General features: G+C 36.8%; 1 protein-coding gene across 5 annotated transcripts in view; it reads left to right on the forward strand.

Annotated features, from left to right (window-relative positions):
* Positions 1-26,353, forward strand: part of ZRANB1 (zinc finger RANBP2-type containing 1) — a 57,992-nt gene that overhangs the window by 12,603 nt on the left and 19,036 nt on the right. Inside the window, exons 1-3 of one of the 5 annotated variants that reach the window (XM_072740360.1) lie at positions 6,639-6,760; positions 8,043-8,893; positions 22,673-22,794. The exons of 1 other annotated variant lie outside the window; for it this stretch is intronic. Coding sequence is in view for 2 of the 4 variants with exons in the window: in XM_026010686.2 (XP_025866471.1) it covers positions 6,720-6,760; positions 8,043-8,893 (892 nt within the window). In the remaining 2 variants the exon portion in view is untranslated. Of the gene's footprint in view, positions 1-6,583; positions 6,761-8,042; positions 8,894-22,672; positions 22,795-26,353 lie in introns of those variants that run through there. 3 more of the 5 variants (XM_072740361.1, XM_026010686.2, XM_072740359.1) reach the window with 3 other exon arrangements.

Genomic DNA, 26,353 nt, shown 5'->3' on the forward strand with positions numbered 1-26,353 from the left:
TCTGGGATAAACCCCACTTGCTTGTAGTGTATAATTCTTTTTATACATTGTTGGATTTGATTTGCTAATGTTTTATTTTATTACTTTTTTAAATGATTTTATTCATTTCATGAAAAACAGAGAGAGAGAGGGAGAGAGAGAGGCAGAGACATAGAGGGAGAAGCAGGGTCTCCTGGGATCAAGCACGGCATCCGGCTCCCCACTCCGTGGGTAGTCTGCTTCTCCCTCTGCCTGCCACTCTCCTGCTTCTTTTTTTTTTTTTTTTGTCTCTCCTGCTTCTATTCTCTATTTCTCTCTCTGCCAAATAAAATCCTAAAAAAACACAAAAGTTTGCTCATTTAACCATAGTATGTCATAGTCACCTAGGAAGGGACTGCTTAGTGAGAAAATCAGTGCAGTTTATTAATAGTTCAGATTCTGGATAATGGGAATAAGTGACACTTCCGCAGTATAAAGTATTGTGTATAATACTAACTTTGGAGCCAGAATCTCTGGTTGTCCACTCTGTAGCTTTGTGACTTTGGGCAAGTTATTCAGCCTCTCTGTTCCTGTTTCCAATCTTAAAACTGGAGACAGTAATAGGTACCTGTTTCATAGGGTTCTGAGGATTAAGTAGTTAATATATATGTACAGTGCTTAGAACATGTGTGGCATGCAGTAAATGCTTACGTTTTAGCTATTTTCTTAGTTGGACAAGGCTGATCCTGGCAAAATTGTAAAGTAGACAGAGTTGGCCTTAGACATTCATCCATCTCTAATGCTTGGATGAGCAGTGCTGTCAGCCTGCTTCTATCTTTGGCATTCCATCCCACGTTTCCTTTTGCTAAGCCTTTGCCTACTTGTTCTCCTTATCCCTGCAACGTAAACCCACATTACAAAAGGCCCATCCTGTTTTCCTCTTACTCATTGTATCTGGAACCATGAGGAAAATAATCGAACTGAATGACTTTACATTATTAATAACATTTGTAAATAACCTGAATTTATAAAATAAGTGTTTTTTTTTTTTTTTTTAAGATGTCATTTTTAAGTAATCTCTACACCCACGGTAGGGCTTGAACTTACAACCCTGAAGTTGAGAGTCACATGCCCTACCGATTGAGTCAGCCAGGAACCCCATATAAAATAAGTGTTTTAATTAAAATAACTGTAGTGGATTGGAAGAAACAGAAATTTGAGCAGAGTTGTTGAAGTATTGGGAAAAAGATATTTTTGGACAAGATGGTAGCTCTGAGTTGGTTTTTGCCTTGGAGTATTTCATCCATTTGGTTCCCTCTGCTTCCTTCCTCCATCCATCCCTCCTTCCCTTCCTTGCTTTTTATATCTCTATCTCTATCTATCTATCTATCTATCTATCTATCAATCAATCAATCATCTATTTATATCTATGGGAAAGGGAGAAGCATACTCCCTGCTAAGCAGGGAGCTAGATGTGGGGCTCTATCCCAGGACCTGAGCCGAAGGCAGACGTCCAGGTGCCCTTATCTTTTTCTTTGTTTTACATCAGAACTCACTGATTATCTAAAAGTTCCAAGTTTGTACCTCTTCTTCCTGTGTCACACAAGTAATGTTCATACAGTTTGGCAAAAAAATAGCCTTTAGTTTGGCTTAGGTATACTGGTTTCTATGGATACTTTATTAATTGGGATTCATCTGTTTGGTATGAACACAGAAATAGGACAGTGAAAAAAAACAAATTCTGAATGTGAGGTAGCCTCTTTGTAATTCTTGCATATGTTATATATATATTTTTTAAATGCTGCGTTGATAATGCACTCTTGGAGCTAATCCATTGCCATACATATTTAAGAAAATCGTAGTCATGTTTCATCTAATTAGATTGCAGATGCCCTGTGTACTGTAGACCTTTGGTAACTTTTGTAGGTTGTTAGGTTACATTTGTTTTGTTTGGGATTATAATAGGGGGTACATGATAGACTTGTGAAGTCTCTGAAACTGTACACATGAACCATACTGAAATGGGTTCTATGGTAGTTGAATATGTGTGTGTGTGTATAGATGTATATATGTGTATGTGTGTGTGTGTATATATATATATATATATAGTATGTATGTATATATAGATATGTGTTACTCTTGTTACTGTCTAGGAATTGAAGAGTATAGAGGAAGTTGGCAAGATCTCAGATAAAGTTCTAGTACATACTTAAAGAAGTAGAATTCCTCTTGAAAAGAATGCATTGCCTGGCTGCCTCAGTTGGATAAGCAGTAGCCTTCAGCTTTGTTCATGATCTGATGGTCCTGGGTTGGAGCCCAGCTCAGGCTCCCTGCTCATTGGAGAGTCTGCTTCTCCCTCTGCTCCTCCCCCTGTTTGCTTTCTCTCTCAAGTAAATAAATAAAACCTTAAAAAAAAAAAAAAAAAGAATAGAGAGTAGATTAAAAGAGTATTACTATTTTGTGCAAGATTTTTGACATAGTATATATTAATTTTGTATTTATAGATCTTCCATTCTAATCAGTAGATTGCCAAGTGGTTTGAAAGAAAAACTATTAGAATTGTAGTTTTTATTATAGTTTTTTGTGATTCTGCAATGTTCACATATTAAAATGTAAGCTTTATAATTCTTGTTATATTTCAGGGACTTACGTTTAGTTGGAATAAAGGTAGATGTATTAGTTGTATGGGTAATTGGCTCAGCTAATCAGGCACAGTGCTAGTAAGACCAAGGACACCATGGCATGTTATTTAACTTTGTTATTTTAACTGAATTTACTTTGTCCAGCTTGTTCACAAAGTTTTGGAAAGGGACCTTAGCAAGTATGTTTAATTTAAATCTTCTTAGATACAGATGACACAGGGAACCATGATCTCTGTAGAGAAGGAAGGGCAACACATTTTTGAGATCTGATTCTTGACTATTTTTTTTTACAAAATTTTACATAGATTTAGTACTCTCAGAGGGTATTTAATGATTGCCAAAGGTTTTGTGACCTTTAGAGGACATAAAAGATACAAAATCCTTTGTGTCCTTTACATTAAAGAACTTGAATAGTTAAAAAGCTCAGGAGTGCCTATGGTTTTGTACCTAGTTGTTAGTGGTGGACCCTGGCTACTGAGGTCTTGCCACAGAAGTGGATCTCATCCTCTGAAATGTCTCCTTTTTGCCTGAAATTGCTCTGTGCTCCACTCTTGTTTTTTTTGTTGTTTTTTGTTTTTGTTTTTGTTTTTTTTTTAATAGGACACTCATTGTGGTCTGGTCTGTGGATTTTTATTAAACATAGGACTGGTCCACATTCCATGCCATTTGATGCCCTGAGCCACAGTTCTTTTTTTTAAAGATTTATTTGTTTATTTGAGTGAGAGAGAGTGTGAGCAAGTGCGGGGGGGTGGGTGGGGGGTGGGTGGGGGGGGTGGGGGGGCGGGGGGGGTAGGGTGTGGATGGGGGAAGGGCAGAGGGAGCGGGAGAGAGAGAGAGAGTCAGGCAGGCTCCATGCTGTTCACGGAGCTGACTTGGAGCTTGATTCCACGACTTTCAGATCACAACCTAAGCCGAAACTTTTGAAAAATCTCCTGAGAGAGATGAGACTTGAACTGAGCTTTAAAGAAGGGATGGGGTTTGCCGCAAGTTGAGCGTGGGTGTCTGCTGTGCTTGTGTTTGTAAGGTAGTGCCTTCGTGTATCTTGGACAGGGCAGGGGTTGGTCTGTGCATGTGGCTGGTGGGTATGTGTGATGTTTGGGAGGGAGTCTGTGAGGTGGGTTGTGTGTGCAAAGGGAAGGACTTTGGAATTTATACTACTGCAGAATTGCTTCAGAAAGAGGGCCTTGCTATTAGGAGGATTTTTCTGGTAATAGTAAGCTGGGTGGATTTAGAAGGGGAAGGTGCTTAGGGGAGGCTATTATAGTAGTTCTGACCTGAACTGAGAAGAGTGGATGGCAGTGGGGATGGGAAGGAACTGATTGGACAGAAACCACTAGAGACAGAGACTCTGGGGGTGGGGGAGCAGGATTCAAGAGGATTCTGCTTTTCTGTGCTGGGTGCAGAGGTCCTCATGGTGTGGGAGAAGTCAGGGTTAGGAGTTTGCTGTAGGTGGAAGAGAAGAGGTTTAATGGAGGATGCGGTAAGGTGATGGAGCCCTAAAATGAGGTCAGATTTATGGAGAGAGGGTCCTCTGTATCATCAGTCTTCAGGACCTTGCTCAAGGCCAGTTGTTTTTTCTGTTAACTGTTGTGAGGATGGACAATTATGTAGAAAGATGTGGGAGAAAAGAGGGGAATGAGTGTGGGATTTTTGGCTTAAGAGTTGAATAGTACTTTTTATGTATCAATATTACAGTTCAGGAGTGCCAGGTGATACTGTAATAGAACCTGAAAATTCAGCATGCTTGGAATAACCTGCTAGTTATAACTTTCATTTTTAGTCCCCTAAGATGCTTTCTGAGCATTTGTAATTTCTACAGATTTATGTTAATTAATATTTATATCAATAATTTATGTTAATGAGTTAATATTTATATTACTGAATACAGACTCATACCTAATAAAGCTAATACAGACCTTAAAGACTGCTATTAGTCCTTTGTTTGGATGATTTACCATTTGAAACTAACTGGCAATTGAGCTGCTCTGTTTCTTAAGAAGTTTGTACTTGATGAGGATTATTTCACTTCTCTAGTTTCCTTTGATAGGGATTTTAGTAGGTGGTTGGGAGAAGTTGTAGGGTAGCTACAATTTTGAGGAATGCCTGTAATATAGATCTGTTTCTTCTGCAGTGTTTAGTAACACTTCACAAATACGGTTTAACTAATTCATTATTAAGCATGACAGTATTAAAAATGAGTTAGTAGCTTTTTTCCCTGATCATTAATCCATATGCCCATAATACTTGTGCCTTTATTACTATTTGAAGTGGGAAGTATAAAATCAAAACTGATTGATACACTTGGGGACATTATTCAATCTATCTACAGGGAGAGCGGGATACAGAAATGGATTCATGGACTCTGGTCCACAGAATGGAAACTGCTGGTATTGCATTCGAATCAAGGAATATTTGTTTGAAAAGTAGAAGTTGTATCTGTTTCTCCTTAAAGAGAGTCCAGATTGTGCAGATTTTATTTTTGCTTCTTATTGTACCAATTAATTGAAGTATGATTCATTGGATAGAATTTGGAAATCTGTGTTACATGTAAAATTAGACTTGTAAATTAGATTTACTTGGGTATATGACTATACGTTAACTTAAAAGATATTTAGCAACAGTTTTATTTCACTGTACAATATTAACTCTCAGAGCTGATTGCTATTAAAAATAATTTTATTTTGGGGGGATTTTTGACATCTGGAAGAAAAAGTAAGTGTACTTAGTGTTAATTTCATCTCAGTAATGCAAAATCATGTAGTTGAGCCAAAGTAATCTTTACTCTTCCATTTCATTTACTGATTACAACATGTACAAATGACTCTCTCAGGTAATCCTCTCCAATGAGTTTGTTTTCATTTACTTAAAAAGTGGTATTTCTACAAAGTCTCAATTTCCTGTAGAGTTGATACTGTATATACATCATTATTTAATATCATGTACTTACCTTAAAACTTTTGGAGGATGGTTTTGGTATTGTTTAGTTACCTGGATTTTTGAAGAGAGAGGCTATTTACCAGGCATATATGACAATGACTATTTTATGGCAGTTTTTTGTTTTATTTTTTTTGTCAGATGCGGACATTTAAATATGTTGTGCTGGCACATTAGTTCCATGAAGATTAGCTAATGTAATGTAAGGTCACAAGCTGTTTAGTTGAGCCTATGAGCATATCAAAGTAAGACTTACTAAAGCAAGCCTGAAATTTTGAATGTGAATATTTTAAATGAAATATGGAAATTACTTCTGGTAGCCTTGGATATATATTCATTATGTCGTTTGTTCTTGTCATGATAAGTTTCTACTTGATCATGTTATTTTCCAGTAGCATGAACAACTTATTTATATTTCATTCTTGAGAAACTAAAGGAAGAACTGCCTGGTGAATATGAAAATTGCCATTAAATTCGATTGTCCCATTTTATGGATGCTTAAGATTATAGTTCCTTGCTCTTCACACTTTTGGACGGTGTTAGAGTGTGTGTATCACTGTGTACAAGCTAAATTTCAAAATCTAAGCAATATGAATATAAATAACCTGGGTTAAGGAAAAAATAGAGTTGCTGAAGGAGAAAAAGAATTCAGGCTAAATAAAAGCAATATTTATTTTTTGCTTTTTCTGCTTACTTGGTTTTCATCATCTTTCTTCAATAGTAAGTAATACGGGCAGGAACTGACTTAGCACTACTAAGTTAATATTAACCATACCATTAGTGCACATACATGCACGTTTAAGGCTTTAGAGAAAAATGTCTTTCTCATGTCTAATTTGACTAGCTCAATCAGTTAGCTGATTTTTTTGCTAAATTAATTTGATTTATTAAATTAAAATGCTTAATACATAAATAAAATGCTTAATACAATAATCCATTATTAAAAGAAATGAGTAAGATTAAAATAAAGGCTTTTTTTTTTTTATAATAAATACTTCTGGATAAAGTAGCAGGCTTCAAGTGAAACTCAGTTTTGGTTTCCTTTACAGGACTAGCTATTCACAGTCAGACAGAACCACTTAGCACGCTTTGCCAGTGTCTCCTGAGGAAGTCAGAATCTGAGCCAGCATGAAGACTGAATCTTGTCTTTGGTCTGATTTATAAAACCTTACTTTTATTCTAACCATGTGCAAGGTGGAGGTTATAGCATGGAAACTAAAACCTTAGTAAGTGTGATTTTTATTTTAGCTATTAAATTATAGCCTTTCTTGTAGTGAATTTGTCCTCTTAATGGAGTTCACACTGTAAATGGGTGAGGACTTGGCAAACAGAGACACAATAATGCACTTAACAAAATGAAAGCTTGAGCTTTTCAGGTCAGGAAAAATCCCTGAGAAAGAGAGGCAAAAGCTTCTGTTACTCTGCCTAGGATTTTTCACTTTTCTGGCTAAAAATAGGTGGCAGGATGATATTTAGTTGAGGGATTTAAGAAAATGAAGAGTCTGGCTTTAGTGTCAGCCATTAAAAGAAAAATCATTATTAAGTTTTCTATGGAAGTTACTTCATAGATTAAGTTGGCATTAAATCATGAAGTCTTCATTTTAGTGTAGTGTTAGTAGTAAGCCCAGTCTAGGAAGCTTTTAAATAGTTGAATATATTTTCAGTATGAATTGAATTTTTAGTATATTTTAAATATTGAATATTTTGAGTATGAATATTCAAAATTCTACTGGACTGAGTATATGCTAGTAATTATCTTAGGGACGTTCCGTCGATTTTATTGTCCTAATAGGTGATACACAGTTTTTATCTTTTTGTGCTCCAGACAGAACTAGATTTTGAGGGTGCAGTATTTCATAGTGTTACTTTTATGATTGTAAGGATTACTCTTCAACATTTTTCTTTTCTGCCTGTGCTTTTAAGAGCAGTGGATAAGTAGCATTTTTAAGCTGCTTTTTTTTCTTTCTTAGCAAAATGTTAGAATTGACTTTGTTTGATCTTCTGAATTCTTCAGTGAATCAAACATAATGATACTGTACCTAGATAGCATAAGAATCTGTGCTATCATAGATAGTGTTATGTTCATAATTTGAGAATTGTTATGTGTTTATTTGGTTTTTGTGTTCTTTCCCTTCTCTTTGAATCTTAACTATTGATTACTTTTCTAAATTGATGATGATGACCTGGCTTAAATTAAGCATTTCTATTAGTAGCTTCTTTTTTAACTTGCTTCCCTTTTAGAACATATCTTTTATCTTCTGCTTATCTCTTTTGCATTCTAAAGTACAATATCATTAAATCCCAAGGTCTAAGATTTTTCCTTGGGACTTATCTCTGGTGTCTCTAATGGAAGTTGGAAAAACAAGGATACTTCATTGTTAAATTTTTCAGGCTTCTTTTGAGAGATTTCTATTTTATAAGTTGAAGGGTAGTTTTGTTTTGGGGCACATTTTCAGAGATGAAATTATGTAGTTATTGTTTTAATAACCATGTCCTAATTATTTATAGCTCCCTGCCTGACATAACTCACTTCAAGAAGAGCACAATGTCAGAACGTGGAATTAAGTGGGCTTGTGAATATTGTACGTATGAAAACTGGCCATCTGCGATCAAGTGTACTATGTGTCGTGCCCAAAGACCAAGTGGAACAATTATCACAGAAGATCCATTTAAAAGCGGTTCAAGTGATGTTGGTAGAGATTGGGATCCTTCTAGCACCGAAGGAGGAAGTAGTCCTTTGATATGTCCAGACTCTAGTGCAAGACCCAGGGTTAAGTCTTCTTACAGCATGGAAAATGCAAATAAATGGTCATGCCACATGTGCACCTATTTGAACTGGCCAAGAGCAATCAGATGTACCCAGTGCTTATCCCAGCGTAGGACCAGGAGTCCCACAGAATCTCCTCAATCCTCAGGATCTGGTTCCAGACCAGTTGCTTTTTCTGTTGATCCTTGTGAGGAATACAATGATAGAAATAAACCGAACACAAGGACCCAGCATTGGACTTGTTCTATTTGCACGTATGAAAACTGGGCCAAGGCTAAAAAATGTGTTGTTTGTGATCATCCCAGACCTAATAATATTGAAGCAATAGAGTTGGCAGAGACTGAAGAGGCTTCTTCAATAATAAATGAGCAAGACCGAGCTCGGTGGAGGGGAAGCTGCAGCAGTGGGAATAGCCAAAGAAGATCACCTCCTACTATGAAACGGGACTCTGAAATGAAAATGGATTTTCAGAGGATTGAATTGGCTGGTGCTGTTGGCAGCAAGGAGGAACTTGAAGTGGACTTTAAAAAACTAAAGCAAATTAAAAACAGGATGAAAAAGACTGATTGGCTATTCCTCAATGCTTGTGTGGGTAAGTTTCTGCATTTTTTTTGAATGGGATGGGAAAAGATATTAAAAATGATATGAAAGATACTATTAGGATTTATATTACTTAGCATTTAGGTCATTCAGCATGATAGCTGTACTCCCACTATGCGTGCATAAGAATCTCTGTATTTGTGATCTTGTTATAATAACTTTGTCCTAAATTGCCTCTGTTTCATTGTGTGTCTTCCCATCATTAGGGAGAAAAGCTTTTTAAGTTAAAGCAAAGTTTTTTACACATCAGTGGAAGAAATACATACCTGGAGTTTAAAACTGCTACTCTATTTATTGTAACAAGATGTGACTGAGGAACACCAGCTGCTGCTTCAGAGTGTTTGTAAACAGTGTGAGCATCTTGTGATGATAGAAGCTTTAGTCAGATGTTAAAAATATCACAAAAATGTGACTCCAAGAAGTTGAAGAACCATAATATTGACCTTGAAAATACTGATGTTAATTTAACATGAATGTCATGTAGTAAATATTTGCAAATTTTATGAAACTAATTTCACATACCTCGCTCAATTCCACAGTTCAAATTATGATTTGTGTATTTTGTGATTTTAGCACTTCCTAAGGAAATTCTGAATATTGGTCCCAGTTATTGCCTCAGACCTGTCGAAGGACCAGGACTTGTGAGAGCAGGGTTTTCTCTAGTTACTGACCTTGTGAGTTAAATATTGGTGATGTAATTCACAAAAGCAGTTATTGGACACACTGTGCTTTTTCTTTTCTTTTTGAGTAGATTAGCTTTTTGAATTTTATGATTTAAATTTGGGTGGGGTGCATACTTTGATAGTCTGTTTTGTAAAGAAAATTTTTGTAGAGGGTTATTGGAGTGACTATTCAAGTTAAATATTGTGTGGAACAGTAGCTAAGCTTTAGATATAGCTTAGCTTTATGTGATTTTTTTTCCCATTTAAAATTTCTTTTGTTTAACTTCCTGAATATAGCTCTAAGAACATAGAAGACAAAACTGTTCGAGCCTGTAGGTCCTAAGTGTAGATTTCAAGAAATCTGACTTTTTAATTTCAGTTTTGTCCCAGAAGGTAAATCCTTCTGAACACCAAAACACAGTAGGCACTTAGTAACTCTGAGTTCCAATTTTCTTCTATCCTGAGGACTAGGGATGAGAGTGCACTGAGCCATTTTAGGCTGTGTTGTCCCATTTCATCCCATTGATTTTTTTTTTTCTTCTTCAAATTGGGGTACCCTTTATAATATAATTTTCCTTTTTTTTTTTTTTTTGTTTTTTTTTGTTTTTTAAGGAGATACAAAAGGTCATACTGTCTCTGACCGTCATGGCTGCTTTCTGACTTCGCTATTCTGGATAGTCCATATAAATGGATTCATACGTGACCCTTTGTATCTAGGTGTGATTGTCTTTAAGTTACCTGGATGCCTTTTGGAAACTCTTAAAGAATCATTTTTGCAGGTGGTAATGCATTATGCATACATTTAGTACAAGGTCATATTATATAGTACAGGTAAGTTTGTAGATAAAATACATTGAGACAACTATTAACCTCTGTTGGGATCATAGAATCCTTTAGAAATCGGAGGTTCATAGTTTCTTCAAGATTGTAGATCTCAGGATAAGAACTTCTGCTTTGAAATAGTTTTTCTTGAAACACACAAATTAGAAGATCAGTAGAACTCTGTCTTTTTGGCTGTTATTTCTTGCTTTCCTGACTACTCATTTTGTTGCTGCTTTTTCTTTCCACATGACCTTACTTCTTTTGGGATAACCATCCTTGTACCTCTTTGCATTTTGCTGGCTGTGAGTTCATTTTAAGGGTGAAACAAAACTCTTGCCAGCAGAACCACTGTTGTATTTGATCTTGTTTTATTTAACAAACAGTTTCTTTGTCATTAAGTCCCTATTCCCACCCATTCCAGGGTTTTTAGGTTCTTAGGGCCAAGTATTAATTGTATTTAGTTCTTGGTAATGTGCATTCTGTTTTTCCTATCAACAAATATTTTTTACTTCACCATCCAGTATGGTTCTGAACTGTTGTACCAAAAATTATGGCCATGTTTTTATTGGGTAGTCCTATCCTAACTTGTAAACATCACTGAAATATGTGTGAAACTTATTTTTGTTGTTTACCTTGTATTGGATTAATAAACAGAAGACCACATGTACTGAAAATTAATCTTTACTTCCCTATTTCTGCTTGCTTTATGTTCTCCAAATTTCATCAGATATGACATATTATGGTTTGTCCATGTTAGGCACTTAAGAAAATCATCTCTGTGGTCCCTTTGGTAGCATATATACTAAAAAAAATCATCCCTCCCTTTGAAATTGGAAAAAGTCTCAAAGTCTAGCCAGTTTTGTAGCTTGTTAAAATAGGAATGAGGAAAAAAAAAAAAAAAGGAATGAGGAAGATTCAGTTGTTAAGGCAAAAGTAAATTGAAGTGCCAAGAGTATTGAGCAAGTTTCTTTTTTACATGACTGTTGGGTATAAGTTTCACCTAAGTCATTATTATTATCTTATGTGGTGAGTGGACATTGGGGACAGCAGTGCCAAAGCCTGACATCAGTGAAAGTGGAATTTGGGGGTGGGAACTGGGATGGTAAAGGCAGAGGTGTGAATTTAAATGTGCAGTTGTCTCTGGAATGTCTGCAGTTTGGTGCCAGGTATTTCTGGGAGGTCATGTTGGTGCTAATCATAGACTGCCTTTCCTGCTGGATAGATAATGTCCCTAGAGAATAGGCACCTACCTAACATACCATTTTAGTTCTGCTATTGTATTGAATTGGTTGCCCTTTAGAAGAACGTTTAAATTTGTGACCCATGTTGATCCACTGGGAAAAAAAATTCAGGGTCACATAAGAATCCCATATTAAATCTGTAGTGATAACTTTTTGTATTCCCGAACTCTGGACTTTGTATATCTAGTTGTGTACGTCACATCTTCCCTTGAATGGCTAATATTTCCAACTTCTTTACAACTTAGTGATGCTGAAACTGTACTGATCTCTCTCTCAAACCTATTCTTTCACAGTCCCCCTCTCCCTTGATGGCAGGTTTATCCTTCCACTGGCTGTGCCCAAAGCCTTGGTCATCGTTGATTTTCCTTTTTTCTCTTACTCCTTTCCTACTTGTTGGCAAATCTTCCTGGCTTACCTTTGAAATAATATGCAGAATCTGACCACTTCTCACTACACTGGTCCAAACCATGATCTTCTCTGTCCTTGTCGTCTTTTACAAACTGTTCTCCAAGTAGGAGGTACTCTTGTGAAACTGCTCAGAACTCTTCAGTGATTGTCTTTGTTGCTTAGAGTAAAAGCTAGAGTCCCTCAGAGACTCTCTAGGCCTCCCACAGCTGTGTCCTATACTTTTCTGTCTTCCTCCCCACCTTACAAATTCCCCCCTCCCCACCTATCTGTTGCTCTCAACTTCACTCATTCACTGTAGCTACTCTGGCCACCTTTCTTCTCTACACATAAGCCTCAAACCTTTGAATGTGCTGTTTCCTCTGCCTGGATTACTCATTCTCTAGATTGCAGGATTAGCTCATTTAGTTGCTTAAGTTCTTTTTCTCAATTGTTACCTTCTCTGTGAGGCCTCCCTGACTGCTATTATCTATAATTTCAGCCCTGTTCTTACCCCATCCCCCAGTTTTAATTTTCTTCACGACCGTTGTCACTTTCCACTTTGTCTCCTTTTTTCTTAAAATTTAAGCTTCATGAAAGTCACGAGTTTTGTCTCCATCAGAGCTGTATCCTAGTACCTAAAACAGTGCCTGATACATAGCAGGCATCCAGGCATTTGTTAAATTATTCAACAAATAAGCCCTTGTGGAAACTGGGATCTGGACAAATTGGTCTTTATGCTCCTTTTCTGAATTTCTGGATTTTTTACTTTCTTCCTAGCTTCTGTTTTTTTATTTTACAAACTACCCAGGGCTTGAGCTAATGGGAGCCAAGTTTTCTCCTTGTAAGGAAAAGATAGGAAGTTGGTACAGTATAGTCTTGGAAGAGGCACACCTCAGTTTATCACTAGGCAGTGTATGGATGTGAAAAGTCTGAAGTCAGATTTCTTTACCTTATATTTCTCTTCTTGCCTTCAGTGATGAATATTTGACAGTTTGGTGAGTATATGATATAAAGAAAAAAATCCTGTGTTTGCTATTCCTGAAGTCCTAAAGCAAATAAAATTTTTACTTGAATATTTTATATTGTTATTGAATCTGTTGCAGTTTGGCATTTTGTCTCATGTCTTCAACAACAGCTGCATCTTTCTTATGTTTAGCTTGTCCAGTGACCCTGCTAATGAAGATGGGAAAGATTTGAGATCGGGGGTCCAGAGTAGTGTTGAAAGTATAAGGGAAGAAGAATCAAGCTTGTATAACGAGTACATGTTGAAACTAGATTTTTAGGCTGAAAGTATTCAGTTGCCCCATGGCGGTGGCACAGAGAAATGTGTGCATCAGTAATGTCTCTGTTGCTCCCAGGCTTTGGGGTGACCTGCAGCATGTGCTGGTGTCCCTTATTGAGAATCACTGACTTATGGACTAAATCAGAATTCCTCATCAGTGAGCATGCTGAAATGGCAGCATGAGGATTGTAGTCTGGGGTATTCCTGAGCAAAATTTTGATGTGTTAAAAATCTTACATGATTCTTAAAATACAGAAAACACGTTAGTGTTGACTTTTTCTTTCAAGTTGTCTGCAAAGGTAGTTCTTCTGCTTGCTCGAATATTTCCCCTTTTCTCATAACATGTTGAAAATCAGTATTTGTGGCTGTTATTTTCTGCACTGATGCCAACTGCATTTTGGCTCCTTGCCTGTGTACTGTGTCCTACATAGCTACTCTGGAGCACCAGACGCAACTGCAAAATACCTATGACTTGTATGGAGGTAAACATGTCAATGTGTTTGTTTGCTTTCACTAATACTTTTTTCATTTTGACAGAAGTTAGTGAGGTATAGTCTTTTACCTTTTAAAATACTCAGTTTATTTTGGTATCATTATTAAGAATTATAGATATGGATGGTTCTTCTCAAGGAAGTTAACTATTAAGGTTGTGTTAGTGTTTTCCTTTTTCTGGAAAAATCAATGTGTTCCGAAATGTAATGTTCTATGGTGACTTTTTTTCTTATGGTGATTTTTAAAATTATTTAGTTTTGAGATATAGTGTGTCTGGTCAAGTGAGTGTTGTACAATAATCCAAACGAGATTACATTAACTTCACCGGAAAAAAAGTCCTATATTATTAGTTTTTGAGAGAGGATAGTACTCTGAACTAGAATGATGATAAAGTGGTGTATACCAAGAAAAGTACCACATCAGAACAAAACAGAAAAGGAAATCCTTGACAGAAGACACAATGGCAGTTTTACCCGTTTATTATGATCTTTGTGGCTGACCTTTTAACTTTAGAGGAAATTTGGCATATAAATTATTTTGTAAGGAAAGAAACGGAGGAGGTTTCTCTTTTCTAGTTTGGTGTTCTTTAGCTTTAAAAATTAATTTGCTGCACGGAGATACCTTATTGATGACTTACCTGAAGACACAAAACATGAAATACCTTGCAAAACACACTGTTAGTGAGAGGAGCTAGTGTCTAAAGTTGTATTTTTTGGTTGCCTGCTAATGCTTGCTTTTGCTACAACCTCCACTACCCCAACCCCCACCCCCACCGCCCCAGCCTTTTCTGATTTACATGACTGATTGAAATAGTGTAGCCGGCAGAGTAATACCTTCTGGCCCCCAAAGATGTTTAAATTCTAATCCCTAGAGTATATAAATATGCTACTTTCCATGGTAAAAAGGGTCTTGCAGATGCAGTTAAGGGACCTTCAGATGGAGAGATGCCCTCCTGTTATCCAGGTGGGTCTAACAATCATAAGGGTCCTTATAAACAAGAGAGAGACAGGAGAATGTGTGTCACAAATGGAGACATGACAGTGGAGCAGCAGAGGTCTTAGTGATGCGGGGCCATGAGCTGAGGAATGCTGGCGGCCTCTATACGCTGGAAAAGGCAAGGCTCTCCCAGGCCCTCCCCAAGGAGCACACCTTGGTGAGTATAAAAAATTTGAATTATTTTAAGCCAAGATGTTTGTAGTGAGTTGTTAGAGCAGCAATAGGAAATTAATACAAACAGCTTGTTTGTTTGTTTGTTTGTTACAGATAGCAAGTCCAGGTGTCACCTGTGCTTCTGATCAACTGGTTACATATCATGAGTTTCCATGACCCTGGCTGGGGTTCAGTTAATTTGGTACAATTGCTCACAGAACTCAGGAAAACCTTTTATTTACTAGATGGTTATTAAAAAAGGCTTCAAACCTTTTTTGAAGCCTAGAGGAACTTTTTTGGAACTAGATGGAAGCGATGCAAAGGGTAAGGGAAGGGGCTTTCCGTGTCTTTCTGTCCTCTACCACTCTCCCAGCACCCCGATCCATTCACCAGCCTGGAAGCTCTCCACCCCCTGTAGTTCAGGGATTTTTTTTTTTTTTTTTTTAACAGAGGCTTAATTCCACAGGTAAGGTCGATCAAATCATTGGCCACAGGTGATTAACGCATCCTCCGGCTCCTCCTCTCTCCCAGGAGGTGGGAGTGGGATGGGACTGAAAATGCCAACCCTCTAATCCCAAGGTTGGTTCCCTTGGCAACCAGCCCCCATCCTTAGGGGTTTTCCTGAAGTCACCTCATTAACATAAACTCTGAAGTGGAGAAAGGGACTTGTTTTATGAATAACAAAAGATTCGTTTTCCCCTTTATCTCTCTAGAGCTATTTCAGGAACTGGGAACAAAACTAAATATTGTAACAAAAGATGCCCCTAGGGATCTTACTTAGGAAATTACAAGGGTTTTAGCAATTATGTGCCAGGAACAGTAGATGAAGATCAAATATATATTTCTTATTCACAGCGGGGGTTTTTGGTTTTTGCTCTCTGTTTGAAAGGAGTGACTGTTACAGGAACTTTTGAATAATGTTTGATGCCTATGAATATTAATGTTTTTAGTCCTGCCTTTTTTCCAAATAAATATGCCTAGATGAAACTGATTGCTGAGCTGGGCATTCCATGGTTAGGTTAAATTGTTTGTACTCGTATGATTTTTAGTGTGACATTTCTGTAGTATTCTCTTTGCTTTTCATGTGTTTGCCTATTTTCGGTTTGAATACCACAGCTGTTTGGACAATCTATTTTCCATCTTTAGTATTTTTTTTTTTTTTTTGCCCTGTGGAAAAAATGTGGCCATCTTCACTTCTGATTTGTTAGCCCAGTAGCAGATCTTTGTTTTAATATTTAATTTTTAGAGATCATCTTCTGGGAGTTAGGGAGCTAATGAAATTGTTCATTGTTCTGATAGATTTAGGTTATGGTTATTTTTTAAGGGCTGGATTTATTCCTGGATGCTAATGAACCATTTTGTTTGAGTCTGAACTTGATTTTGTATTGGTATCAGACTGTTTAAACTGAAAGATACTCTTTTGATTTATTGTCCTTTTTCCCTTAATACTTTGCTCCCCCCTCCCCCCCCCCCCCCCCCCCCCCATAATACAGGTAGAACTTGAGAAAAGGTCTTGGGTCTTAATAGTCTCTGACATATAAAACCATCACATTTTTAAAAAACAGAAAAAAAAATGGTTTGTTAAAATATTCTATTAAAAGCTTTTAATAGAATCCAAAATACATGCAGACTCCTGCAGAACTGCATCCATAAAAGGAAAGTAAGCTGCTAGAGTGCAGACAATGCCTTGTATGTCCTTGGTTAACTCTCTGTGATACTCTTATGTGGGCGTGTGTGTAGCTATCAAAACTGAGGTGTCTTTTCACTCCATACTCCTTCTGACTTGTGGATCTCCTTCCTATCCAAGGTAGTTGATATTATAGGTAATAGAATTATTTTTAGCACTGCGAATGGAGTATTATCTTTAGATAGCTTTTGTTTTGTTTTTCTTGTTTCTAAGGATTTTCTCTTGTGTTTGGCACTCTGGATATAAAATAAAATTTTGTTATGATTTTTAAGAAAATTGTGATAATTCTCAGCAGTGTCAAAGATTCTAATCAGTAGGGAACGTGCACATACTTTTTTCCCCTTGGCCAGTTCATTCTGGCTATGGAAAGTGCTTCCTGATACCCGGAATGAGAAAGAAGCCTCCAGGAATGAGTCTGTCCGTTAAGGCAAGTGGGTGGGAACAGCAGAAATAGAGCCCCTGTGGCATACTTCTAGTTGCCTTTGGTCTGACACGCAATTCCTGCCTTTTAGACATGATTGATTACACTGACCTGCCAACTAATAATGTGCCTCCTTATGCTAAGAAAGGGAGTACATCAGGTGATTTTTGATTCTATGGTACTGGCATTTGAATACGCATCACTGATTTAGTAAAGGCTTTCATTTTTAAAAAGACTTATATTAAATGTACCTATTGAGTTAGGAAATCCAAATGTACTGTTTAAATATTAAATATTTTATATTAAATATTAAATATAAAAAGTTTACACTCCAATGAACTTTACTGTTTATCATAAAACAACTTTAAAGCATTTATTAAACTGTGCACATGATAAAAAAAATCAGGCAGTAGAGAGGGAAGAGTTTGTAATGAAAAACAGTAGTTTTTCTTCTTTTCACTCCCAGTCCTGCTGTGCAGACACAGCTTTCCCCCCCATCAGCCTTTTATTCTGAGAAATTTCAAAACCTGCAGAAAAGTTACAAGTATAACTATATTATATGCCTTTAACCTAGATTTTCCAGTTGTTAATACTTGACCATATTTGCTCTCTCCCTATTTGTCTTTCTGTTTTTCCTGAACCATTTGAGAGGTAATTGCAGATGTCATGACATTTTGCTTCTAAGTAGTTCAGCATGTATGTTCTAAAACAAAGACATTTTCCCTGTGTAACTACATAATATGCTTATCCAGAAAATTTAATATTCAATTCAAATTTAATATCCAGAAAATCCATATTCAGTTTCACTAATAGCAGTTGCTCCAACTCCATTCAATCACAGATTGTGCATTTTATCTATTACTGTTCTCTCTTTAGGCCCCTCTTATCTAAACAGTGCCTCAGATGGTTTTTGATTTGGGTTTTTTATTTATTCTTTCATGAGATAAACATTTTCAGAGTCCTGACAATTTTTTCACAGAATGATACTCAATTTGGAAATTATTAGATTAAATTAAAACATTTATCTGGGGGGAGGTAGAAATACTATGTAGGTGATATTGTTTGAAGCAGCACCTCTGATATATCTGAATGTCTCCTTGTATCATTGTTTTTTTTTTAAAGTTTAATTGTGGTAAAATACATGTGACAAAACCTGCCATCTGAGCCATTAAAAAAAAAAGATTTATTATTTATTTATTTAGAGAGTGCACAAGTGGGAGGGGTAGGGAGAAGGAGAGAGAATCTCAAGCTGACTCCCCACTAAGCATGGAGCCCTACATGGGGCTCAGTCTTGGGACCCTGAGATGACAACCTGAGCCAAAATCAAGAGTTGGACACTTAACTGACTGCACCATCCAGACGCCCGTAGCCATTCTAACAAATTTTTTTTTTTTAAGATTTTATTTACTCATGAGAGACACAGAGAGAGAGAGGCAGAGACATAGGCAGAGGGAGAAGCAGAACTTGATCCCAGGACCCTGGGATCACGACCTGAATTAAAGGCAGATGCTCAACCATTGAGCCACCCAGGTACCCTCATCATAACAATTTTTAAGCATTTAGTTCAGCGGCATTAAGTACATTCGTATTATTGTGGAGCCATCACGCAACTACCCGTCTCTACAGCTTTTTTTGTGTTATAGGACTGAACTCTGTATCCCTAAACAAGAGATCTCACCTCCTCCCCGCCAACCACCATTCTGGTTTCTGTCCCTTCATTTAACTCCTCGAGGTACCTCACCGAAGTGGGATCATACAGTGTTTATCCTTTTGTGACTGGATTGTTTAATTTACTGTAATGTCTTTAGAGTTCATTCATGTTGCAGCACATGTCAGAATTTGCTTCCCTTTTAAGTCTGAATACTATTGTATGTATATCCCACATTTTGTTCAACTATGGATGAACACAGCATTCTTCTTGTTTCATCATTAGATAATATGTACTGGCTTCTTGTAACTGTACATGAGGGTTTGGTGTATTTTTAAATAATAAAAACAGAGCATGCTCATTGTGGAGTATTTCAGAGAAAAAACTGAAAATAATGTATAGCATCAGCAGCTAGAGGAAATCTGTCATGTTATTATGTATTTTCATTTTTTTTACATTTACTTATTTTTATGTAATTGAAATTGTACTTTTTTTGTTGAACTTTATGTTTTGAAGTAATTAAAATGTTTTCATCTTTATTTTTAAAAGATTTTATTTATTCGTGAGAGACAGAGAGAAGCAGATACACAGGCAGAGGAGAAGCAGGCTTCCTGTGGGGAGTCTGATGTGGGACTTGATCCCAGGACCGCAGGATCATGACCTGAGCCACCCAGGTGTCCCTGTTTTCATCTTTTAAAAAATGAATGTGTAATAGGACATTAATTTGCTGTATTTTAACATGCCCCTTAGCCTTTTGAGTTATTTGAATAGTTTTTATTCTGATAGCATTGACAGAAATTGTCAGCATTTCTGTTTTCTTAGATTCCCTGACATGGGATCACATGGAAACAATATGAACATATTAAAGGTAAATAGTTTCTTGGAAGAACTTCCCAGATTGTATCCCATCAGCTAGGTGAGAGCACCAGGGCAGCTGGGCCTTTGCTGGGGTGTGTTAGTAAGGCAGGAGTACTGTCTTGTTTAGTTATTTGTAGTTTTCTCTGTGAATTGTTGATTTATATCTTCTGTTTTCTGTTTTATTCTTAGTTATATTTCTAAAAATATGTACCAGTCATATCTGCTGCAGATTTTCTCCCCCCTCTTTTTTGTATGAGGAGAGTTATACTAAAGACCCTTTGTTTTCTTTACAGTGTTTTAGATTGTACTAAGGATTAAAATACTTTTATAAATTCTATTAATATGATTTATTAAATTATTTCCCCATGGATTTGAGTGGTTCTATTATACAGAAAATGATTCTGCATGATTTGTTTTGAGGCTCTTTGTGTTGATGTTTGTTTTTACATCAGTATCACACTTCTGTTTAAGTAATTATAGCTTTATTATGTATTTAAAATATGGTAAAGCGAATATTCATCCTGTTCCACCTTCCAGTTGCTTTCCAGAATTGACTTGGTTTTTGCCTTTTCTTTGTCGGTCCATTTATTTTCACACTTAGATATTCATGGAGTGTTTTCCCAAGCACTGTGAAAGAAGTCATGGCTTTTAGCTTGTGCTCTGGTAGAGGAAGATTAAATTCAACAAATCAGTGTAGGGTGATGAGTTTAGTAGAAGAAGGATAAGATGTTAGAAGAATATATATATATACCCTAATTTCATTTGAAGATCTGGAGAGGCCTTTCAGGAGGAAGTAACATCTAAGCCAAAACCTTAAAGAGAAGAGGGAAGAATGTTTTCATCAGAGGGAATTGCATGTGTGAAGACCTCAGAGTCAGGAGAGGAAACTGATGAAGTTAGCAGGGTTGATGTTTAGAGTGGGAGCTGTGGGGCTATTGTTGAGGGGGTACTGCTTTGGGATAATGCTGAACCTTTCAAGGCCTCTTGAAAACCTAAGGAGTTTAGGTTTTAACATAAGGGCAGTGGTAAACATGTGGAAGGAGACTGCCTTAATCAGATTTGTGGTTTAGGAAGATCACTCTGGTCCTAGACTAGATTGGAAGACATGCTGACCACTTAAGAACATTACAGTAATCTAGGTGAGGGAGAGTGCAGTCCTGACTGAGGATAGAGGCACTGGAGATGGGGTTGGGCGGGGGTGGTATTTGAGAGAGACTTAAAAGTCAGGATTGACAAAACTTGGCAAAATCAATATGGGGGTGAAGGGGAGAGTAGTTAAGAAATATATCCTCGGTTTTTTTTTTTTTTAATTTATTTATTTATTTATGATAGTCACACAGAGAGAGAGAGAGAGAGGCAGAGACATAGGCAGAGGGAGAGGGAGAAGCAGGCTCCATGCACCGGGAGCCCGACGTGGGATTCAATCCTGGGTCTCCAGGATCGCGCCCTGGGCCAAAGGCAGGCGCCAAACCGCTGCGCCACCCAGGGATCCCTATATCCTCGGTTTTGGTTTGGACACTTGTATTGGATCATTTTTCCTAAACATGGGAGACAGGAAGTTCAGTTTTAGACAGGATGTAGCGAATCTGTCTAATGAGTTGTTGGATATATGGGGCTGACAGTTTTGAGGAAAATCTACCACTCCACTTAACATGGATACTTAAGTGGCCATAGGTGTTTCCTGAAGCTGTAGAACTTTCTTGCAGTGGCAAATCATGGGGACGTTTTTGTTTTGTGCTTCAACCTGGGGACCCTATCAAGATGGACTAAGCAACTTTAACATCTTCCATTTTGATGATTCTGTATTCTATCAGTATTTTTGGCTAGAAGAAGAGTTACATGGACATATTATGTACAGTGTGCAATGTTATATGTCATAAGAGTTTTTTCCTTTTATAAACTCTACCATGACTTGTAAAAGAGAGTGCCTAGACAATTCAGTAGCCCCTCCAGGACTACCTAAAATAGTATAATTCTAAAAATCTTAAAATTTGGTTTCAGATTCAGCCAGGATAATGTGGCCTTGTGGCAGGTGAAATTTTTATTTGCAGTCAGAAAACTTTTGGGGACTTGACTTCAGTGGTGAATGTGGTTTTGATATATACTACTTTATATAACTGGAACCATAGGTTTTTAAGAAACAGTATCCCCTCAGTTAACTCTTTTCGGCAATATTTTCAGTGACCTTTGTAATTGGAACTCATGTTCATTTTCTTTAACTGTTAACACTGGCCCTCATCCCTAATTCCCTTCCCAAAGATAACTTTGTGACCTGTTCCTTTAAGTCCTTCCGTGGCGCTTTCAGCAATCATTCTTCCTGCATGGCGAAATCTTTCTTCTGAAGGTGTCTGTCGTTTCAGGTATTTTTTCATGATTTGGGGGATTTATATATTCACAGCAGTTGGGTTGTTCACAGTCTAATCAGAGATGTAAAGACATCGGAGCTCCAGAGTATAAATTATATTTGGCATAGTTTGTCATTAATAATAGAATATTTGAAGGCGTTAATTAGAGATTATTTTGACTTTTCTGTCATTGAGTCTTTTATTCTAAAGAGGATGTTTTCATAATGGAGTTTATTGACTGAATTGAACAGGAGCTTATCTTGATATAGTATAAAGAATTTATCTCCAATTTGTGATTTTCATCTCAGTTTTTAAAAAGGTTATTGTTCTGTAGCACTATTCTAGGAATAGAAGTGGTAAATTCACTTGCTGCCATTGGTTATCATGCGAATAATACCTCTAAGAGGTGGTCTGGACTGCTCACACTATTCCTGGGATTGCCACTGAGCTTGTGCCAACTTGAAGATGCACTTTAAAAATATTGGTCATTTTATTTAAAAAGCATCTCATATTTGAGTATCGAAGGAGTTAGCTGTGAATATGAATATCTAAGCCAAGTTCGTCATTGAACTATAGCCAAATGGTTAGGAATATAAAGAAAAAGTATTACTGGGTGGCATAATTTTTTTTTTTAATATGCAAAACCACCTAAGTGAATTAAACTCTGGGTAGAAGACAACTCTCCAGACATTGTAGACAGCACATCTGCATCTTTCTGCTGACCATGGTAAAGCACATTGTGAACATTACCACTTAAAACTAACTTTTCTCTTTAAGGGCTCCTGAAATTGTGCCAGCTGACTCCAAGTCCACCCTGACCCCACAGCATAAACCATGCTGTGATGTCACAGCTACCATAGAACTCCAGGGTAGTGTTGAGCTGGCCCATGTGGGCTCAGGTAAGTCCTGGCTTTTTTTTTACCATTTGGCATTCTTTTCAAAGTTAGTTACCATTATGATTTTATGTCATAAAAAAAAATAAGGCAAAACTTTGAAAACTGTGCCATATATGGGGGAAAAAAATAAGTCTGTTTTCTAAACATCTATGAGCCAGCTCCATATTCTAACCATCGGAGTTCCATAGTAGCTGTGAAGTTCCATGAGTTGTGTTCTGTGGCTTCAAAATATGTTAAATTCCACTCCTGGCCCAGCTTATAGAACAATACAAACTTTTTTTTTTTTTTTAACTTTATAGTTTGTAAGATGTAGTAACTTTTGTTTACTCTTAGGTCTTAATGTTTTAAAAGTATGTTAACTTTGCATTATCTGTAATTATGCACCATTGCTTAGTTGGTTATTCATTCAGTCAGTTTTGAATGTGTGATGATACTGTAGGTTAGTTTTATAAAGTTAATCTTCTCAGAGTGCCTTCAGCTGTCCTTTTAATTTGCAGTCATAGCACAGAAGAAAAAGGGACAGAACATGTATGTAATAATACATTTGTTAAAATTTTCAAAAAACATGTTAAAGATGCTTTAGTTCACGCTTGGAAGCGTTGAGAGGTCAGTAACTAGGAAGCATGTATACACCATCATCTCTCTTCCATTGGAATTGTTCTGGTTTTTCTTGGTTATTGTTACATGAAGTGAGATTATACCTCTTGCATTTATTTTGCTGTCTTTTCCTACCAACCAGCCTTCTCCCCTTTTCCTCCTTTCCTTTATCCCCTGATATTAGAGGTGGTAAAAAATGTTACATGAAGAACTCAAAAGACATTTTAAGTTGTTTTGCATATGATCTGATACTTTGTCCACCTAAGTAGAAAACTTTGGTAGGTAAAACTTTACCTTATCTGAGTATGGGCCATATCCTTTTTAATACCCTGCTTGCAGTAAAAACCCATCTGTCAAGAAGCTGTCGAAACTTTAGTCAGTAGCTGTCATTGAACAATGTGTCATAAAGATAGACTAAAAACATTTGGACTGTTTGGTGACAGTCTCATGATGTACTTGTCTTTGTAGCTGAAAACTCACTGGTAACTGAAACTAAGTTCTTAACTATAGTTAAAGAAAAGAATGGAATCTTATATTCCCAAAACATTAGATGATATTTTTCTTTGAGATACTACTTTGTACCTGTACTTACATTGTGTTTTTCATGTTCTAGAAAATTTGGAGGATTTAGTGCTCTATTCTTCAATAGAGCACAAACTCTATTCTCTTTATCCTCATTTTCTGACCCCCTGGGTTTACTTCATGCTGGGGAGCAATAGCATACTCTGTCTGCAGTTCACTGCAGAGCTGGGGGATGAGGGAAGTAATTGTTTTGGTATTTTGGATTAGGACAAATAGAAATCCTGTTTTTGTGTGTATGTATCTTCTTTATTGAGATAGAATTCATATACTGTACAAGTTCATCTTTTGAAGTTCTGTTTATATTTTTAAAAAATGCTTAATTTGAAGCCAGACTGGGTGACGTCGTAAATCATAATTTCAAAGCACAGTGTGTCACCTTTCTTGTGCTCTCTGGTCTGTACCCCCCTGTCTTTGATTATGTTATTTTCTAATTACAGAAATCTCTCACAACCATGACCGAGGAAATGAATTTTTCTTTTTCTTTTTCTTTTCTTTTCTTTTCTTTTTTTTAAAGATTTTATTTATTCAGGAGAGAGAGGCAAAGACATAGGCAGAGGGAGAAGCAGGCTTCATGCAGGGAGCCCCATGTGGGGCTCTATCCTGGGACCCCAGGATCATGAGCTGAGCCAAAGGCAGACGCTCAACCACTGAGCCACCCAGGAGTCCCAGGAAATGAATTCTTAAGAATTTCTAAGAGAAGATTCTTCAGACATGAGCTAGCTATATGGTGAGCTAGCCAAAAATAGTGAAGACAGTGATTTAGAAGTTGGTTGGCAATCATCTTTGTCTTTGGGAAACAAAAAAGGTATGTGCATGCAGGCACATGCACATGCCTGAATAGGTACACATACGTATACATGTTCTGTGCACGTCTTCCTCCTCTGTAGCTTTTCAGGTCAGTTGATCAGTCTTTTTGGTCCTTGAGTGGCTTTTCTCATGTCATAGAAAGAAGTTTTATAAATATATATTTTTAGGCTAAAGCTTATAAAAGGTGCAGTGATACTGCAGGCACCCAGAAATAATGACAGCTTTGATAAATCATACATGAAAAGTAGTTGCTTTCATACGGAAATACCCATAGAAGGAAACAGAGTAGTAGAGCATATTTAGTTCTAAAAAGATGAACCTCATTAAATTCTAAAGTTACGAGCTCTCTTTGATTACTTTCATCTGTTCATTAAAACAAGCAGAAATTTCAGAGTTCTTTGTGTGTACTTGACTATTTAACCATAGATTTCTTTCTTTTCTTTTCTTTTCTTTTCTTTTTTTTTAATTTGAAGTAGGACTTTCTATATCTATTTATAAGGCCTGCCCTTTGAGGAAGATTCCTGCCAGCCGTATCACATTTTAGCGTACCACGATTTAGCCCAGATGATTTTGCCAGGGCACTGGGCCTAAAGGCTCTTTCCGTTTTGGGGGAGGGGGTGACAGCTGTACTGAGGTGTTTATATTGAAGAATGTATTAACCTACGTGAACCATGAAAATAAAAGTTCCTGTAAGAAGGTGTTCTGGTTTCATATCATGGATTCTTCACCTGAAAAATGTGTCAGAGGCAGGGTGTTCTTTTTTTTGTGGAGTGGGTCTGGATTTGCAGAAAGGATCTTTGACCAACAGAGTCTGAAAACATTTGAAGCTGGCCTTTTGTGGCTTACACGTGGTGAGAAAGGACTGTTTTGAGTATAGGAATCATGTTTTTACTATCTGTGTTTTTTATATTGCCTAGCATAGTCCTTTGCATGTACGTCATGGGAATTCAATGAACATGGGAATTATCATTTTAAAGTTTTTGTATTTTAAGCAACTGGGAGAAATTATTGCATTGGATGAATCTGTTATGCTCACAGAAGTAGCTCTTATTTCTCTAATTCCTAATTCAGGATGGCCATTAAAAATGATTTTTAAAAAGATACACTAAGAATATTTTTAGCTAGTATTAGTGTTTTACCCAACAAACAGATTTTTCCTGATATAACTTAGAAAACACTAAAAACTCTTTGGTCCTACAGTCTTGAGTGTGTGTGTATGTGTGTGTGTGTGTAACACTGTGAGTAAATTTGAAGCTTACCTTTATTTTTTGCCAAGGCTATTTATTCATAGATATGTACTGTACAGCTTTAGTAAGCAGGAATACTGTCTTCACCTAGCATTAATTTGTGTTAAGATTAGTAACACGATTTAGTGGGAACAGAAAGTTCTTTATGGATTATAAAAAAAGTGATACTTATCTCTCTACCCCCAACTGGTTTTGTAATGTTTTATTTTGGCCTATCTTTGTTCTAACTCATCTGGTTCAAGTTTTACTGTATTAATACTTAATGAATGTAAGGAACACATGGCTTTGAGAGGTTCTGAAATCAAAATGTTGCTAATTTTAACGATACT

Source organism: Vulpes vulpes, chromosome 15, assembly GCF_048418805.1.
Source record: "Vulpes vulpes isolate BD-2025 chromosome 15, VulVul3, whole genome shotgun sequence".
NCBI classification, from domain to species: domain Eukaryota; kingdom Metazoa; phylum Chordata; class Mammalia; order Carnivora; family Canidae; genus Vulpes; species Vulpes vulpes.